General features: G+C 40.1%; 2 protein-coding genes across 2 annotated transcripts; both read right to left on the bottom strand.

The window, feature by feature from the left end:
• Positions 1-1,550: 1,550 nt before the first annotated feature.
• LOC308254193 (endogenous retrovirus group K member 7 Env polyprotein-like) lies at positions 1,551-7,967 on the bottom strand. Its single transcript, XM_080680130.1, has 2 exons — positions 7,848-7,967; positions 1,551-3,858 (listed from the first exon to the last, which is right to left on the bottom strand). The coding sequence occupies exon 2, from the start codon at positions 3,441-3,443 to the stop codon at positions 2,031-2,033; it is 1,413 nt and encodes a 470-aa protein (XP_080536256.1). The 5' UTR covers positions 3,444-3,858; positions 7,848-7,967; the 3' UTR covers positions 1,551-2,030.
• LOC308252731 (endogenous retrovirus group K member 10 Gag polyprotein-like) lies at positions 6,104-7,759 on the bottom strand (the record flags this gene model as incomplete). Its single annotated transcript, XM_080677464.1, has 1 exon — positions 6,104-7,759. The coding sequence occupies one exon, from the start codon at positions 7,757-7,759 to the stop codon at positions 6,104-6,106; it is 1,656 nt and encodes a 551-aa protein (XP_080533590.1).
• Positions 7,968-18,184: the final 10,217 nt, after the last annotated feature.

The following is an 18,184-nucleotide window of genomic DNA, read 5'->3' as shown; positions in this document are numbered from 1 at the left end:
GATAAATGTTTAACTAATTAAGGAATATCATTGCCATGACATTCTTCACTGTTTAAAAATGACAGACTAACAGTTAATCATAATGCAATCAGTGATGGTTGGTTTCATCTTATATTAGTGAGACAATGCAAAATCAGTGCAGATTTAAGAGAAGCTAATGAAAAAATTCCACTTAACAAGGAAGAGAAATGAAAGATGGCTTCTTAAATATTCATTCTAAAGTAACTAAGATAAAAACTATTTTTGCTACTTTAGTTCAAAATATTCATAATAATAATAATCAACATTTATTCAGGACTAAAATGCTAGACAGTGCAAGGTAGTGATGATATTATTACATTTAATCCACAGAACAATCCTATACATTGAGTATTATCACCATTTGCAAATGAGGAAAATAAATCTTGAGGAGGTGGATTACTTAACCAAGAACACCCCCAGTAAGTGGCAGAGAAGGAAATAAAAATCAGATTTCTGACTTCCAATAGGTACCTGGTAACCTTGACATATACTGTTCCTGTTGATTTTCTTTCCTTTATATTTTTTCTTCTCAGCTTGGCTCATTTTTCAGTGGTGCGTCCAAAAAAGTCAACATGGTGCAAGCCCTTTGTAGTATGGTATTATTGGCTACTGCTACTGTTTATAGAATTTATTCCTTAAATACAGGGAACGGGACGCAATTCATTCATCTAATATTATATTTAAACTAGAGGCCCCAGTGCACAAAATTAGTGCATGGGGGGATGGGGTCCCTCAGCCTGGCCTGCACCCTCTCACAACCCGAGTTCCCCTCAGGGGATGTCAGGCCTAAACTGGCAGTCGGACATCCCTCTTGCAATCTGGGATGCTGCATGCACCAGTGACCATACTTTTCATACAGGGGAAAGGCATCTTGCTGTTGTATGGGCAGCTACATTTTTCCCTTTGATTATAAAAAATAGTACATAACATGATCCTTCTGAGGCAGTAGTACCATTTTCTCCATCTTATGGGTGGAAAAACTGAAGCAGAGAGAAGTAATTGGTTTTGTCACATAGTTATAAATGTCAGAATCAGGGTTGACCACAAAATGTTCAAGCCAGAATCCATGTATGTCATTGCTGCGTCATCCTGTTTTTTCAGTGCTGGAGTAGCCTTGTCAGGTTTTAATTTTTAAAACTAAGAGACTGTTCCCAATGTATAGGGTAGAGTCCCTAGGCCTGGCTGGTGATCAGGGCCATCTGTGGGGCAACCGGTGGGCGGGGAAATTTGAGGGCCCCCCACTAGCACCTGCCTTGGCTGGCGGCCTGGCTCTGCCTGCTGGCCAGTCCCACCCCCCGATTGCCGCTGCTGGTTGCCTCCCTTTTGGGGGGCATTGAGTGTCTGCCCCCTGGTGGTCAGTGCATGTCATAGTGACTGGTCGTTCCGTTGGCTGGTCATTCCGCCATTTGGTCTATTTGCATATTAGGGTTTTATTATATAGGATTGCCGGAGCCTGCCGGCATCAGTCGAACAGTACCTGCAAGGGGGGGAGAGGATGAGAAAAGACAGACAGAAAACAGAATGGGATCGGGAGGACTGTAGCACTTCCCGCTTACAGTCCCGAGTTTATTTCTCACCATACATTTATACAGGGTCAGTTACATTCCATACAATACATCATTCCTATTATGTGGTAAACATAATTATACCCCTTTGTTTCAGGTTTCCTACTGACCTTTACACAAAGCTCCTTATCTTGGCTAAGATTCCAATGGCTATACCTGCACATACACCTCCGGCGCCACCTAAGTTCCTTTCCATGAGATAGTCTAGCTATGCTTCTTGCTTAAGGATAATTACGCTTATAAATCAACTGTGCTTGAAGATTAACTAAGCTCTAGAGGGCAGAATGTGTGATTACTAAACTATTGTGCTAAAGGGTCTCTAAGCCTAAAAGGGGGGCAGGATGTATGACTAACCTTGGGAACAGGCAGGCCACTTTGTGAAACCTGCCCTCTCAGGACTTTGTCAACTGAGGTCGCTCCCAACAATTCCCCCCTCCTTAAAAATTAAGTAGGTTGGGCTTTTAATTTTAGTTCATGTAGCCCAGTGCGCAGTGCAAGAATGCCTTTACCTACTCTACGCATTAAGATAGGAAATAAACAAAACAGTATCAGAACTAAACCTCCTAATCCAGAAATTCCTAGAGCTAAATGCTGAAAATCTCCTACAGAGGGAACAATCTTAAGAAATTGATCAAGAAAATTTCTAGTGGTATCACTGGCATCAAAACGCAAGGGTCCTGCTTCTTGCAAAACTTGAATCTCTTTATGCAAAGCTAATAAGTCTAAAGAATCATCCGCACTATGCCATATGCCTTCTAAGTGGTTCTTCACTCTATTCCAGGTATGCACACTCTTATTATATTTCTTAGAAGTAACACAGATCCAACTATAATCTGCGTGACAGTCCAATCTAGATCTTATTTGGAGACTCTGTACCTTTTCTCCTAGGTACAGTACCATGTCATGTAAAGCATTCAGTTTCTCCTCTATTTTCCTATCAATATTTTCCTGAGTGCCCAATGCCTGGGAGACATTTTTTGACAAGTTATTAACAAAATGCGCTGTTTGTACTTGCTGAGTTAATGCCACTGCCGCTGCAGTAGCAGAGGCAATCAAGGTGATGAGGGCTGTGATACCTGCTATCAGTAAGCCAATAAATCTCCTTGGCCTGGATAGTGCCCCTGTGATCTCGTGCCAAACCTGTAACCCCTTGTCTGAATACCAGGGGCCCGTAAGATTGACAGGCACCATTACAAAGGATGGTTGGTGTACCACAGCAACTTGTTTCCCATTTTCTAAACTCTTGACACAGTTGGTCAAATTGCATTGGACACACTGCAACTGGTATCTATTTCCAGAAAATGTGACATTAATCCTTCCTACTAATAGAGCATAAGGTTCAGGCACACAGGCAATGACAGGCCTTTTTTCAGGCAGATTAGTATAAAGTAATGACTCTGGTCTAATGCGAGAGATGTCCTTATTATCTTTCTGAACCAGAGGAGTACCCATACTTGCTCCTAATTTCCATAACCCATATTGGAATTTCCCATTACTTAATCCCCATATTCCCTTATACATTCCCAGTTCTAAGGAGTCTGTCCTATTGGGTTGAGACCAGTCATAAATGGAAAAATTAGTTCCTGGGAGTACATACTGTACTGCCTGAGTACCATGACAGCGTTTCCATGGCACAGCGTACTTGGCAGTCAGGGATTCTTTTTCACAAGGGGGCAAGTCCTGGGGTGGAGTGATGTTGATTACCTTTCCCTTTTTCCCGCTCAGTCCTTTAAGAAACACTGTCCAGCCGGGAGATGCCATTGCTACAGAGTCCATTTGTAGACATCCCGTTACATCACCCTCTAATGACAAACAAATAGGCATTCCATTCCCTTGTCCAAAATAGTCAAAACCCATATGTAGTTCTGGTCATATATGTCCATTAGAAGGTATCCCCAGGGTGTGAGTGTCATTCACATATACCGGAACTGACGGTCCGCCCCATTCAGCTGGATGAAGTAAAGGAGGGTCAGGAACGTAGGCCCAGTGGATGTCTCCTCGGACGCTCAGTACTTGGCAGCTTAGGATAGCCATCATTGCCAGGAACATTGAGACTCCTGTCTTTGGAGTAGAAGTCTGTATCAGCGTCTGTTCTGCTTCAACCGCCAACTTCTTCATCTGTCCCCAGGTGGGCACCGCTGCTGTCCGCGTTGTCTGAGCCAGGTTGTAGGGTTGCTCTTGGAGAGTCAGTTGTCGAACTCCCTTGACCAGCTCGCCCATCTCCTGCGAAGCGCACAAGCCTCTCCGGAAGCCACCTTGCACTTTCGGCATCCTGGGGAAAAACACAAACATGCCCTCGTCCCCAAATGAGCACGGGGTCTGGTCCATGCCATTGTCCGGTTAAAGGGTCCTTCCACCTGACCTGAGCATAGGTGGATGCAGTTCCTGTATTCCAGAAACGCTGTGCAGCTGATCGCCCATGCACATCCAAAATTAAAAAATTAAGAATAAATAGAGTATGATGTAATAAGTTCTGTGGTGTCAGGGGATATAACTCCCCCCTTTTTATTTTTTGTAATTGTAGCTTTAGAGTGCTATGAGCTCTTTCTACTATCCCCTGTCCTTGGGGATTGTATGGAATTCCTGTTTTATGGGTAATATTTAGCTTCTGGCAAAACTGTTGAAAACTTTTTCCAGTATAGCCTGTGCCATTGTCAGTTTTAATACATTTTGGCTGTCCCATAACTGCAAAACACTTTAAACAGTGGGCTATACAGTGCTTACTTGCTTCACCAGTCTGAGCTGTAGCCATAATAAAGCCAGAAAAAGTATCTACAGTGACATGTACATACTTTACCTGCCCAAAACTGGAGATATGAGTCACATCCATTTGCCACAAATGATTAGCTTTTAGTCCCCTTGGGTTAACCCCATAATGAGGCACTGATTGAGTAGTAGGACAATTTGTACATTGTTTTACTATTTGTCTGGCAGCTTCCCTGGTAATTTTAAATTGCTGCCTGAGACTATTACTATTTTGATGATGCAGCGCGTGAGATCGCTCAGCCAATTGTTCCTGGGTATATAATATTATTCTAGTCGCAATGTCTACCTGTTCATTCCCTTTTGATAACGGTCCAGGCAGTCCAGTATGAGCTCTGAGATGACCAAAGAAACATGGCTGGATGCGCTGCTGTAGGGCGCGCTGTATGTCCCTAAACATACTTTGTACTACGGAATTAGTTGTCCCAATAAAGGGAACAGTTTCAATTACTTCCATTGCTTTTACTACATACTGACTGTCTGAATACAGGTTAAATGCTTGATTTGGAACACATTGTAATACTGCTAAGATGGCACACAGTTCTACTACCTGCGCAGATGTATAGGTAGTTTGAAAAGTTCTTACTTTACCCTGAATACTGTAGGCTGCATTACCATTAGATGAACCATCAGTAAAAATTAACAAAGCCTCTGTAATAGGTTCTTTTTGTACTATTTTGGGAAATACAAAAGCATGCTGGCTTGCAAACTGCAAAAGTTTATTGTGAGGGTAATGATTATCTGTTTGACCAGGGTAATTAGCCATAGCCGCTCCCCAGTTGTCACTATGTTGTAACAACCAATCTACTTGCTGTTTAGAGTAAGGAAGACAGATATAAGGCGGCTCACGTCCAATTAATTTGCAAGCTTCAGTCCTTACCATGTGGATAAGAGTAGCTACTTGATCATAGTAAGGTGTAAGTACTTTTGCAGGCGATACAGGCAGGTGAATCCATAATAAAGGACCTTCCTGCCATAATACTGCCGTGGGGGTGTGTTGAGTAGCAAGAATGTAAGCTCCCCATGGCTGAGAATAGTCTAAATATGAAACCTGCTGTTGACCAATAGCTGTTTCTACTATCTGTAAAGCCTGTCTGGCTTCTTCTGATAGCTCTCTGGGAGAGTTAGGATTAGAATCTCCCTTGAGGACTTCAAAAAGAGGCTTAAGTTGTCCTGTGGTGATTTTAAGATAAGGTCTTAGCCAATTAATGTCTCCTAGCAGTTTCTGAAAATCATTACGTGTTTTTAACCCATCCTTTCTTAGCTGTATTTTCTGAGGGGTAATACAATTCTGATGTAAAGTATATCCTAAGTAAGAGAAAGGAGACTGTCTCTGTACTTTCTCAGGGGCAATGACCAGTCCCTTTTCTTTAAGCCCTTCTTGTAGTTGAGCATATGCAGCTAGCAATATGCCTTCATTCTGATAAGCTAACAGAATATCATCCATATAATGTATAATATAAACTTGAGGAAATTTCTTTCTAGTACTAATAAGAGCTTGAGCAACAAACTTTTGACATAACATGGGACTATTGGCCATCCCTTGAGGGAGAACTAGCCAATGATATCTCCTCATAGTTTCCTGAAAATTAGTGGATGGTATACTAAAAGCAAATCTTTTACAATCTTGAGGTGCTAGGGGAATAGTATAAAAACAGTCCTTAAGATCAAGAATTATTTTGTAAGTACCTGCTGGAATGGCAGAAGGTGAGGGAAGTCCTGGTTGTAAGGCTCCCATAAGTTCCATTGTCTCATTAACCTTTTTTCCTAAAAGGTCTTATCGCAGCCTGGCAGGCCGTGTTAGCATTCTCAAATGCCAGTTGTTTTACCAGTAACATTCCTGATTCTCCATCACCAATGAGCCGTCCTGCTGTTTGCAGCAGGCGGGATACAAAATCCTGAAAAGGCTCATCAGGTCCTTGCCTGATTTTAGATAAATCTTCTGTTTGCCTTCCTGTAGAAGGCAATTTTCTCCATGCCTTAGTGGCAGCTGTATTGACCTGAGCATAAGCCCCAGGAGGATACTGAAGTTGGTTGTTCAGTCCTCCATAAGGTCCTTCTCCTGCTAGCATCTCAAAAGTAAAAGGAATATTTTGGCCTCTGTTTATTTCTGCTGTAGCTTGACACTGTTCTATAAATTCTGATTTCCACAACAGATAATCTCCTCCTCCCAAGCAAGCTCTTGCCATGTTCTTCCAATCATTAGGAGGCAGAGCATCCGTAGCTAAAGTGTCCAGCAGCGCCTCAGTAAAAGGTGCTGTTGGCCCATACTGGGAACAAGCTACTTTAAGTTCTTTTAGTTGTTTAAATGGAATGGGAGAGTGATATCTCTGCATTTGTCCCTGATCATCTGGCCGTTCCAGTATGGGAAACGCCATATGAAATCCTCCTGTGTCCTCATCCTTTTCTGCTGCTCTCTGTAACGTCTGCTGCAGAGGGGAATTTAAACCTAGCTTGCTAGGTCCCCAGGATAGCTCTTTATTTTCTGATGGAGGGACCCGTATTGGGTGCGGTTCCCCTTCATCCAGTTTTTCTACTTTTAGGACGGAGGGCTCCTGAGGCGTTCCTCTGCCAGAGGAAGGCGTAGAACATCTACTATGCAGCTTAATTGTTTTTTCCTCAGGTGGTGACATTAGCTCACAATTCTTTAGCTTGGAGGCCAGTCGTAACAGTTCTTCCTTAATTCCTCTAAGTCCCTCTTTCATTTCTACCTCTTCTCCCAATTTCTCTGAACAGTTTAGCCGTGTTAATTCCCTTTTTATCTCAGCTAATTCCTCCTCCATTTTCTCCATACGACTGGGGGCTGGTTCAGTTACTGTTGCCAACACCCTCTGAAAGAAGAGCCAACCGTTATCATTATCATGATAATGAGCGGCTGCATCTTCTAAAGCCTCTTCTTCCTCGGGAGGAAGAAGATCCCAAGGCTCGTCCTCATACGGGTTTTCCTCTTTCTGTGCTAGCAGCATTTCCTGCTCTTTATTCTCTGATTTTAAGTGAGGGTTTTCAGACAGCGGCCGTTCTAGCGGTGCTGAAGGCTCAGGAGATTTATTAAGCCCCTCAGGAAGGGATAACTTTTCTAGGCTGGGGCAAGAAAGGTTCTTGTCTTTTAAAGACAGCCTCTCTAGACTAGGACATGATGGACTTCTTTGCCTCATTCCCTCATTCCACCTTTTCCCTTCATGGCGGGGGTCAAGACAATCCCGAATAAGATTCCACAAAGAAAATGTATCCACAGGCACCTTCTTCGGGCCATGAGCAGAATAATAATCTTGTATTCTTTTTCCAACCCTAATCCAAGTCTCAAGATTCACAGTCCCTTCTTCTGGAAACCAAGGACAAACTTCTACCACAAAAGCCAGAAAGCGCTCAAGCTGTTTATGCCCTACCCTAGTTCCCCGAGCGCGAAGCATATTTTTAAGCACATGTACAAACAACTCTTTACTATTACTTTGTCCCATAATTTATCTCTCCCGACTATAAACTCACTGCTCCACTTACCTTACTCGGTGCACCTTCTTCTTAAATTGCAGTGTCCTTCTCCGTTTCCCCCTATATCAGGTCTCCTGTTCGGGCGCCAGAAAATGCCGGAGCCTGCCGGCATCAGTCGAACAGTACCTGCAAGGGGGGGAGAGGATGAGAAAAGACAGACAGAAAACAGAATGGGATCGGGAGGACTGTAGCACTTCCCGCTTACAGTCCCGAGTTTATTTCTCACCATACATTTATACAGGGTCAGTTACATTCCATACAATACATCATTCCTATTATGTGGTAAACATAATTATACCCCTTTGTTTCAGGTTTCCTACTGACCTTTACACAAAGCTCCTTATCTTGGCTAAGATTCCAATGGCTATACCTGCACATACACCTCCGGCGCCACCTAAGTTCCTTTCCATGAGATAGTCTAGCTATGCTTCTTGCTTAAGGATAATTACGCTTATAAATCAACTGTGCTTGAAGATTAACTAAGCTCTAGAGGGCAGAATGTGTGATTACTAAACTATTGTGCTAAAGGGTCTCTAAGCCTAAAAGGGGGGCAGGATGTATGACTAACCTTGGGAACAGGCAGGCCACTTTGTGAAACCTGCCCTCTCAGGACTTTGTCAACTGAGGTCGCTCCCAACATAGGATGCTAGTGATAAAATGCTGAATATGTTATAATCTTATAACAGTAAGTGGCAGAGAAGGAAATAATTATAATTATATTAACTTAAGAGTATATACCCTGTTATTAAAACAGTTTTCTTCTCTGGTCAGGTGGCTCGGTTGGAATGCCATCCCATGCACCATGGGCTTGCGAGTTTGATTCCCAGGCCTAGGTTGCTGGTTCGATCCCTGGTGGGGTTACTTATGGGAGGCAACTAATTGATGGCTTGTTTTTCTCTCTCCCTCTCCCTTCCTTTCTCTCTAAATATCTGTGAAAACATATTCTTTGGTGAGGATTGAGAGGGGGAAAAAAAACAGAACAAAAAATTTTCCTATATGCTTTGCTCTAAGTATCATTACCAGAGAATTTTTTTAAAAATATATTTTTTAAATTAATTGCAGAGAGGAAAAGAGAGGGAGAGAGAGTAGAAACATCAAAGATGAGAGAGAATCATCGATTGGCTGCCTCCTGCACACCCCCTAGTGGGGACTGAGCCTGAAACCAGAATGGAACTGTCACAAGCTGGTTCACAAGTCCACGTTCAACCACTGAGCCACACCAGCCAGGCAGAGAATTCTACATTCAAATATCTTGCCAAATGTCTTGACTGAAAAAAAAATTACCTCAATGTGTTGGCATTCCACTAATCTTACATTTAGTTATAAGATAATGTCAGATCATTTCTAGTCAACATTACGTTGTGTTAAGTAAATTATTTGAAAGAACCACTAAGCTCCTTAACCTATTAGTATTTCTCCTAACACTACAATTGATGGTGATAATTACCAGTTGTATTTGTCGACATTGTCCATTTATATCCTCAATCTTCAGAGAGAAAAAAGAAAAAGGACTCCATTACTCCCTACTCAGGTTTACATTCCTGAACTAACCTGAGAGAAAAGTTCAAGACAAAAGTGGAAACACAATAAAATGCATACCTAGGTCCTCAGAAATAATGATAAAATTAAAGCCTGTTAAAAGATACTATCCTTACACCATTTTCTAGTTTAAAATCACTTTCCATATGTGTATGGACCTCATTTTTCAAAGTAATCCCACATTGATGGGCTATGTCTCTTGCCAATTTGGACCATTCACAAAGCATGTTAATGATTGGTTTAGCATTTTTGAACATACGTCTGATCAGAACACAACAATGTCTTTAGGTTACCATCAAATGAGATACCATCAGATAAGCAGTGCATTTAAAAATTTTTCACTTCTTTTTTTTTTAGAAGAAATAAAGACAGAGACAAAAAGAACAATACAAAATATCAATGAAGGCAGGAGCTGGTTCTTTGAAAAGTTAAACAAGATTGATGAACTCTTAACCAGACTCAAGAAAAAAAAAAGAGAGAGGATCCAAATAAGTAAAATCAGAAATGAAAGCAGAGAATTAACAACTGACTCCACAGAAACACAAAGGATTATAAGAAGATACTATGAACAACTATATGCCAACAAATTGGACAACCTGGGTGAAATGAACAAGTTCCTAGAAATATATAATCTTCCACAACTGAATCAGGAAGAATTAGAAACCTGAATAGACCAATAACAGCTAATGAAATTGAATCAGTAATCAAAAAACTCTCAGCAAACAAAAGTCCTGGACTGGATGGCTTAATAGGCAAATTTTGCCAAACATCGAAAAAAGAACTAACACCTATCTTCCTGAACTATTCCAGAAAAATCAAGAGGAGTTTTATGAAGCCAGCATTAATTCCAAAACCAGATAAAGATACTACAAAGTAAACAATTATAGGCCAATATATCTGATGAACATTGATGCTAAAATTCTCAACAAGGTATTAGCAAATAAGATCCAGCAACACATTAAACAAATCATACACCATGGTCAAGTGGGATTTATTTCAGGGATGCAAGGTTGATATAATATCTGCAAAGCAATAAATGTGATAAATCACATAAACAAAATGAAGGATAAAAACTACATAATCATATCTACAGATGCAGAAATAGCTTTCAATAAAACCTAGCACCCATTTATGATAAAAACTCTCAGCAAAGAGGGAATAGAGGGATAATACCTCAACATAATAGGTGATATACGAAAAACCTACAGCCAACATCATACTCAACGGGCAAAAACTAAAAACGTTTCCCTTAGGATCAGGAACAAGACAGGGATGTCTGCTTTCACCACTCTTATTCATATAGTAATAAAAGACTATGGAGAGAATAATAGAGATAAAAAATGTTATTTAGAAATTGTTATTACTCCTTGGGTTTGTTAATCAAGTTAGGTGTTCCTAACTGCACTTCTTTTATTTGGCTTACAATCTCAGAATATAACCTGTTAAAATTTTTACAATGGTGGCTGTTGTCTTAATTATCTCTTTAGAATTTTGTATCAGAAATAAATTTACTTTCTACTTTTCATCTGTATTTCACCCAGGGAAGCAAAAATACACATCCTTATACTTACTAGTTTAGATTGGCAGGAATATGTAATCAACAGCAAGGCATGTTTTACAGGCACCACTGGTTAATTTTCAAAATCAGTGAAAAACTAAAAATATTAAGACATACCAAGAATATACATGCTTCAAGTTTCCAATGTAGTTTGAGCTTAATTTAATTCTATAATTAAAACTTCACAATTGACAATATTATGTTTGATTGTAAAACTCCAGAAGTTTTTTCTTTATTTACTTTAATGTAGGATTTGTTCTGTTGTACATCTGGTTTCATAAAATTAGGTCATTCTAAATCTGGTGAACTTTAGATTTTAGAATTCACCTGTCCAGAATTTACATACCTTATGTTGTTATTTTATAACTGTACTGGAGGCCCGGTACATGAATTTGTGTAGGGGTGGGGTCCAGCTTGCCCGCCCTGATCGGGGGTGAGGGGAGAGGACGCAGGCAGTTGGTGGGCCATCCCCGCCCCAGATCGGGGTGAGGGGGCTGGTCAGGGATAGGGCCAGCCAGGGGGAGGAGCCACGGGCAGTTGGCCAGCAAGCCCCGCCCCCTGGTCGAACTCCTGGTCAAGGGGACAATTTGCATATTAGCCTTTTATTATATAGGACTAGAGGCCCGGTGCACAAATTTGTGCACCAGTGGGGTCCCTCAGCTTGGCCTGTGGGATCAGGCCAAAACTGGCTCTCCAACATCCCCCGAGGGGTCCTGGATTGTGAAAGGGTGCAGGCCAGGCCAAAGGAACCCACTGGTGCATGACCGGAGCTGGGGAAGGATGCGGGAGGTTGGCCAGCCATGGAGGGATCACAGGAGGGCTCCAAGGCATGTCCAACCCATCTTGCTCAGTCCCGATTGGCCAGACCCCAGCAACAAGCTAATTTACCAGTCAGAGAGTCTGCCCCTGGTGGTCAGTGCACGTCATAGAAAGCAGCTGAGCAACCTTAGCATATCATTAGCATATTACACTTTGATTGGTTGAACTGCTGACCAGTAGACCAGACACTTAACATATTAGGCTTTTATTATATAGGATTAGTTTTCTATCACTGCTGTCACACATTATCACAAATTTAGTGGTTTAAAACAATACACATTTATTGTCTCACAATTTGTAGGTCAGAAGTCTGAGTGACTTAGCTGTTGTCTCTGATCTGAGTCTGAAAAGGCCAAAATCAAGGCATAAGCCAGCCTGGGCTCTGATGTAGAGGCTATGGGTTAGAATTTCCTTCCAGGCTCATTCATTGTTGACAGAATCCAGCTACATGCAGTTGAAAGACTGTAATCCTCATTTCTTTGTAGGTTGTCAAGTGCAGGCAGCCCTTAGCTCCTAGAGGTCTCTCTCTTATCATTGCATATGGGCTCTATATGCCAGTGATGGCACATAAAATTTTCTCATCCTTAGAATCTTTTTCTGCCACATATCATTTGTTCACAGGCAGAGAAAGTTTTCTGTTTCTTTGTTTGTTTGTTTTTAAGGGCTCATGTGATTAGTTTAGGCCCATGTAGATAATCCATGAAATAGTATCTATATTTTAAATTCAGTGGCCTAATTACTTGTGCAAAGTCCCCTTTTCCATGTAACATAAAATAATCACATATTCTAAGAATAATGTATTGTTTTGTTTTCCCACAATTTAAAATCCCTATGATGGGATGAATTTTAAATCAATAGTGTATCATGATCTAATGGACAGGAATTTTTCCTGTCATGTACAATATGCATATTATAATGGACACATTACTGGTTGTTCTACATAATATAATGATTTTTTACATGTTACCATGACATGTTGGAATCTGTGAAACATAACTTATTTTATGCTACCCTTGAAGATCATTTAAACACATAAAGAGCTATCAGAAGAATCATGAATAAGAAACAAATTTCTCAGTAAAATTAGCTGAAATGAACAAACTAGTTGTAAAGGAAATCTAAATGGCAAGTATATGTACAAAAATGTTAACTATCCTAGAAATAAAAGAAATGTACCTTAAAAGAAGCTTCAATTGTTCATCTATCAAGTTGCTCATGAGAGTAGAAGGAAATAGAATTAGAGGCAGAAACAATTTTGGAGGCAAATGTTGTAATATATTTTATAAGACAAAGTCTCCAGTTGCATTAACTCTAAGAATTTTGCCATAAAAATTTTAAAGTAGTTTGCAACAAACCATATACATATGGTTTGTTGCAATCTGATTTATGATAATGAATAATTGGAAACAGACTTCCTATTGTCAAATTTAAAAATACTGGTTAAATAAGCATTGTGCATCCTTATAATGACACAAGGCCAATAAAAGTGACACTGTATTAGAATCTCTAATGAGAGAAGAAAATATGTATCAAATATAAACTAGAAATAGAAGGTTAGATAAAGGCAGGTTAGTAATTTTGAGAAAGGGGGAAAAACAAGCATTTATATCAATTCTTTGTTCTAGTTATTTTGAGTGAAAGAAGTGTGTCTTTTTCTATCACTGTCTAATAACTATGTTCATACTCTTTCACTTCCTAGGAATTGCTCTCATTTATTGTTTCCTCTCCCAAATCTAACTCCCATTGCTGGAATAAAAATACATGCATACATAAAACAAACAAATTAACAAAGCCTATTCCTAGTAAGTAATTCATCATCTCTACATTTAGTTTGGGCAATTTAGAGTTTATTTCTACCCTCAAGGTTCCTAGTTCTTTTTATTCTGTTTATTTTTAACTCATTGTAGTTGATCCAAAATACTAATTTATTTAAAAAGTAGTTACTAAGATATATTAATTCTGAGGTCCAGATCCATGTTTGGGAGATATGAAAGTGACTAGGAAATAGGGCAATGTATCTGCACTAATGTCTGGAGACAAAATAAATAATAAAAAACATCATATACTGACAAGTACAATGTAGAGAATTAAAATAGTTTTTTGCAACAGAAAGTAAGTTAAAGGTCACTCATTTCAGTAGTCAAATAAGGCCTGATTTTAGTTCAAATCTCAGTTATTATAAAGTATAGAAATATGAAATCAGTGAAATGCGAATTTCATTTAAGATTATTCCAGATTTTAAGAAGTTGGTTATCCAGCAGAGGAGACACTGCAGAACTGGGAATAGTTACTACAAAGATCCCCTAAGTAAGGAATGAGTTGAGGTGATAGACATGTAAAGAAGAACAATCTGGCCCTGGCCAGTGTGGCTCATTTGATTGGAACGTTGTCCCATACACAAAAGGGTGGCAGGATTGATTCCCAGTCAGGGCACATACCTAGATTGTAGATTCGATCCCTCTTCGGGGCAGCCTATTGATGTTTTTTCTCTCTCGCTGTACTGTCACTGTCACTCTCCCTCTCTCTAACATCAATGAAAAGCATATCTTTGGGTGAGAAGAAAAAAATCAAAGAACAATCTGGGTGAAATACATTGGCTTGGAGGAGAGTAATAGAAGAGACTGTCGGAGGTCAAGCTATGTAGGACTTTCCATGCCAGGATATTAGTAGCAGGAGAGGTATTTTACATAAGGAAATGTATACTCCGGTCATCTGATTCTAATTTTTATTTATTTTTTCTAAATTTTTTAAAATATATTTTATTGATTTTTTACAGAGAGGAAGGAAGAGGGATAGAGAGTTAGAAACATTAATGAGAGAGAAACATCAATCAGCTGCCTCCTGCACACCCCCTACTGGGGACGTGCCCACAACCAAGATACATGCCCTTGACCGGAATCGAACCTGGGACCTTTCAGTCCGCAGGCTGACGCTCTATCCACTGAGCCAAACCGGTTTCGGCTGATTCTAATTTTTAAAGAATAGTCTATTTTCCTTGTAAAAATGGGTTGTGTTTGGGGCAAGTGTGGAGGCAAGAGTCTTGCTAGGAAACTCTTGCAGGATGTAGTAGTTATAATCATCATCTGAGAGGAAGAGATGTAGGGAATTGCATCAACACAGGCCATGTTTTGTATTGAAGGGAAAGGACAGTGAATGATAGAGCTGAGGAAAGGAGACAATGCTGGAGCAGCTGGGAAGATAACAGTCTTTCCTGAGGTGAATCTGGATTCTGACTTTGACATTTTTTGAAATGGTTCTGGTAAAGGCCACTAATTCTCTTTTTAATTTTAAATTCAATTAAGAATTCTGAGTTCTTTTCAACCCCAGACCCTAATTAGCACACAAAAAATTACTCTCTCTTTTGGTTTTATTTATCTCAGTTTCCTTTAAGGATCTTCTGTTGCTGCTCATCACTTCAGTGTTGGGATTCTTTCCCCCAGAGTCTCTATATTCAATCTGCAGTTGTCTTCTGAATATCAATGCTGACAACTTCTCATGTGTGTTCCCAGCACAGATAATTCTACCAATATCCCAGAATGCCTACTAAATATCAACATTTTGAAGTGATAGAGGCATCTCAATGTGTATAAACACAAATTCTACTTTTCTATGTCCAAATAATTCTCTTTCTCTTTAATTTCTTATTTTAGGAATTTCTCCACCATCCATATGGGCTATGGTGAAATGAATAATTGATCTCAGATCCCTACTTCCCTGAATTAGTATTATGTTTACACACACCCTTGCCATAATTGGTGCAGTTACTTTAGCATTCCTTGACTTGCCATTTGCCAGATAACTTTTTTGGCCAATGCAATGGTGATATCCTATATAATAAAGAGGTAATATGCAAATTGACCCTCACACCATCACAAGATGGCGGCACGTATGGTGGAGGCTGGGTTCCCATAACACAAGATGACTGCGCCCACAGTGGAGGCGGGGTTCCCTTAACGAGCCTTAATGAGCCATAACGAGTGATCAACAGGGACCTGAGGCTTCCTGGTGCGGGGGACCTGAGGCTGTGCCCCCACCTGCCTGGCGGGGCTTGACAGGGGACCTCAAGGCACGCCCTTTGCCCGGCAGGGCTTAATGGGGGACCTGAGACCATGCCTCCTGCCCAGCAGGGCTTGACAGGGGACCTCAGGCCGCAGCCCCTGCCTGGCGGGGCTTGACAGGGGTGGGGCCGGCCGGGTCTGGGTCTTACGCGATTTTGAGGCACGGGTGGGTGGGGACTTGACTCTGGGTCCCACAGCGCAACCCAGACTGACAAGAGGAAGATTTTCATATACATTTTACTAATTTTCTTTAATCTCTGACACTTCTATCATAGAGAAAGGGCAAATAGCAATATTAAAATATTTTCTCTAATTAATTCCCTTTTAATGTGCATGAATTTTGTGCACCAGGCCACTAGTATATGATAAAATTACAGGCTTAAAAGGCCATTGGCTAATAAGAATATGCTTCAGGTGGATGTTTTCCCAAGTAGAATGAGAGACATGTGGAACAGACTTAGACCCAACCTGTAGTTTAGAGTCAATCCCTGTTATGCTCAGGCTACGGCAACAGATGTGTGACTAAGAAATAATTGTGTATTGCTGTGAACCAATGACATTTCGTGGCTGTTATGTCGCCAAGGACAACTCATGCAAGTCTCAAATTAGAGACTGGCTGCCATCCCTGACTCTTCTTCCTCTGTTGACAGTCACATGAAATAACATCTAAACCTTACTGCTTTGTTTTCTCAGTGACTCTTATAACTCTCACTGCCTTCCTGTGATCTAAGATCCCTTATCATCTCTTGGTTAATCTACTCTATATTTTATTATTGATTTCTTTGGCTTTATTACATTCGTATTTCAGTTCATTTTCTGCCTGAGCGCTAGAATGATCTTTTTTAAGAGGCAAACTGGTTCAGTCATTCTAGTGTTTACTGGTACAATTCTTCAAGGACCACCCATAGCAAACCATAAGTATAAAATCCAAATTATCACACACTGATCCTCATATTCTGGCCTTCCTCGAATTCGCCATGTTTATTTCATATACTTATCTCCATCCTTACTTTTCAGCAAAGTCATGCTCGTTTCTATTTTAAAGTTATTCTACATGTTCCTCACATCTTGATAGATTTTTACCCCAAAGGCATTTATCTGGCATATATAGTTTACATTTACTAATTCATCATTGATCAACTAGTATGTCTTTAAAATATGTTTTTATTGATTTTAGAGAGAGAGGACGAGAGAGGGATATAGAAACATCAATGATGTGAGAGAATCATAGATTGACTGCCTCCTGCACACTGCCTACTTGGAGCCCACAACCCAGGCATGTGCCCTGATCGGAAACCTAATCAGTGACCTCTTGGTTCATGGATCAATGCTCCAACCACTGAGCAACACAAGCCAACTAGTATATCTTTAAAGTCTCTTATCCCTGCTTATAATTGTTTGTTGCATAAGTATGTTTATTTATGTTTATGTGTGAGTATATTAGGTCTGTGTTCCCCCTCTCTCCCATATTTTCAAATTCTTTGAAAGTAGAAATGGTGTTTCTACATCAGGCTTCATACACACAGGTTACTTCAATTAGCCATTAACTGAGAACCTTAGATATGTTGGACAGTTAAAATGATGTAAATATCTCATTCAATAGGAGAATGAACTGAAGGTTTTAGGGGTAAATCAAGTGACTTTATAGGGTATTTGTTAAAAGCTTGAACTGGAACTTTGGATTACTGTCTTTCAGTTCAATTCTCTTTCACCTGTAGTTCACAGTCTGCTCTATTAATTAGCTTGAGAAATACCTGCTGTACTTTGTGAAATAGCCTAGAACAGTGGTCGGCAAGCTCATTAGTCAACAGAGCCAAATATCAACAGTGCAACGATTGAAATTTCTTTTGAGAGCCAAATTTTTTAAACTTAAACTTCTTCTAACACCACTTCTTCAAAATAGACTCACCCAGGCCATGGTATTTTGTGGAAGAGCCACACTCAAGGGGCCAAAGAGCCACATGTGGTGCAGTTTGCCAACCACTGGCCTAGAACTATAAAATTGTATGAGTTTGAGACTGTGATCATTTCCTTTGATGTTACTTCAAGGAAATCTCTTTACTATATCTCATGATAAAAGATGCATGTAAGAATACTTAAATAGCAGTGTCTCTTGGTGATCAAATGGTACTACAAAAAGAATTAATACTTTAAACGTTTTAGAGTAGCTTCATTCTTTTTACAATATATTTGAAATTATTGTTCTGACTCAATGGTAAACATAATGGTGATGATGGTGATATTATCATTACCATATTATATTCTTTAGAGCTTTATGCACTTACCAGTACCTTATTGATAATTGTTACATTGATCTTCACCACACTCTGAAAGACAGTGTCTGGATCAGAAAACTATGGTACATCTACACA

This window comes from Plecotus auritus (genome assembly GCF_963455305.1).
Source record: "Plecotus auritus genome assembly, chromosome: 7".
In the NCBI taxonomy this organism is placed as follows: domain Eukaryota; kingdom Metazoa; phylum Chordata; class Mammalia; order Chiroptera; family Vespertilionidae; genus Plecotus; species Plecotus auritus.
The sequence above is the reverse complement of the archived record's forward strand: the minus strand, read 5'-3'. Positions and strand labels throughout refer to the sequence as shown.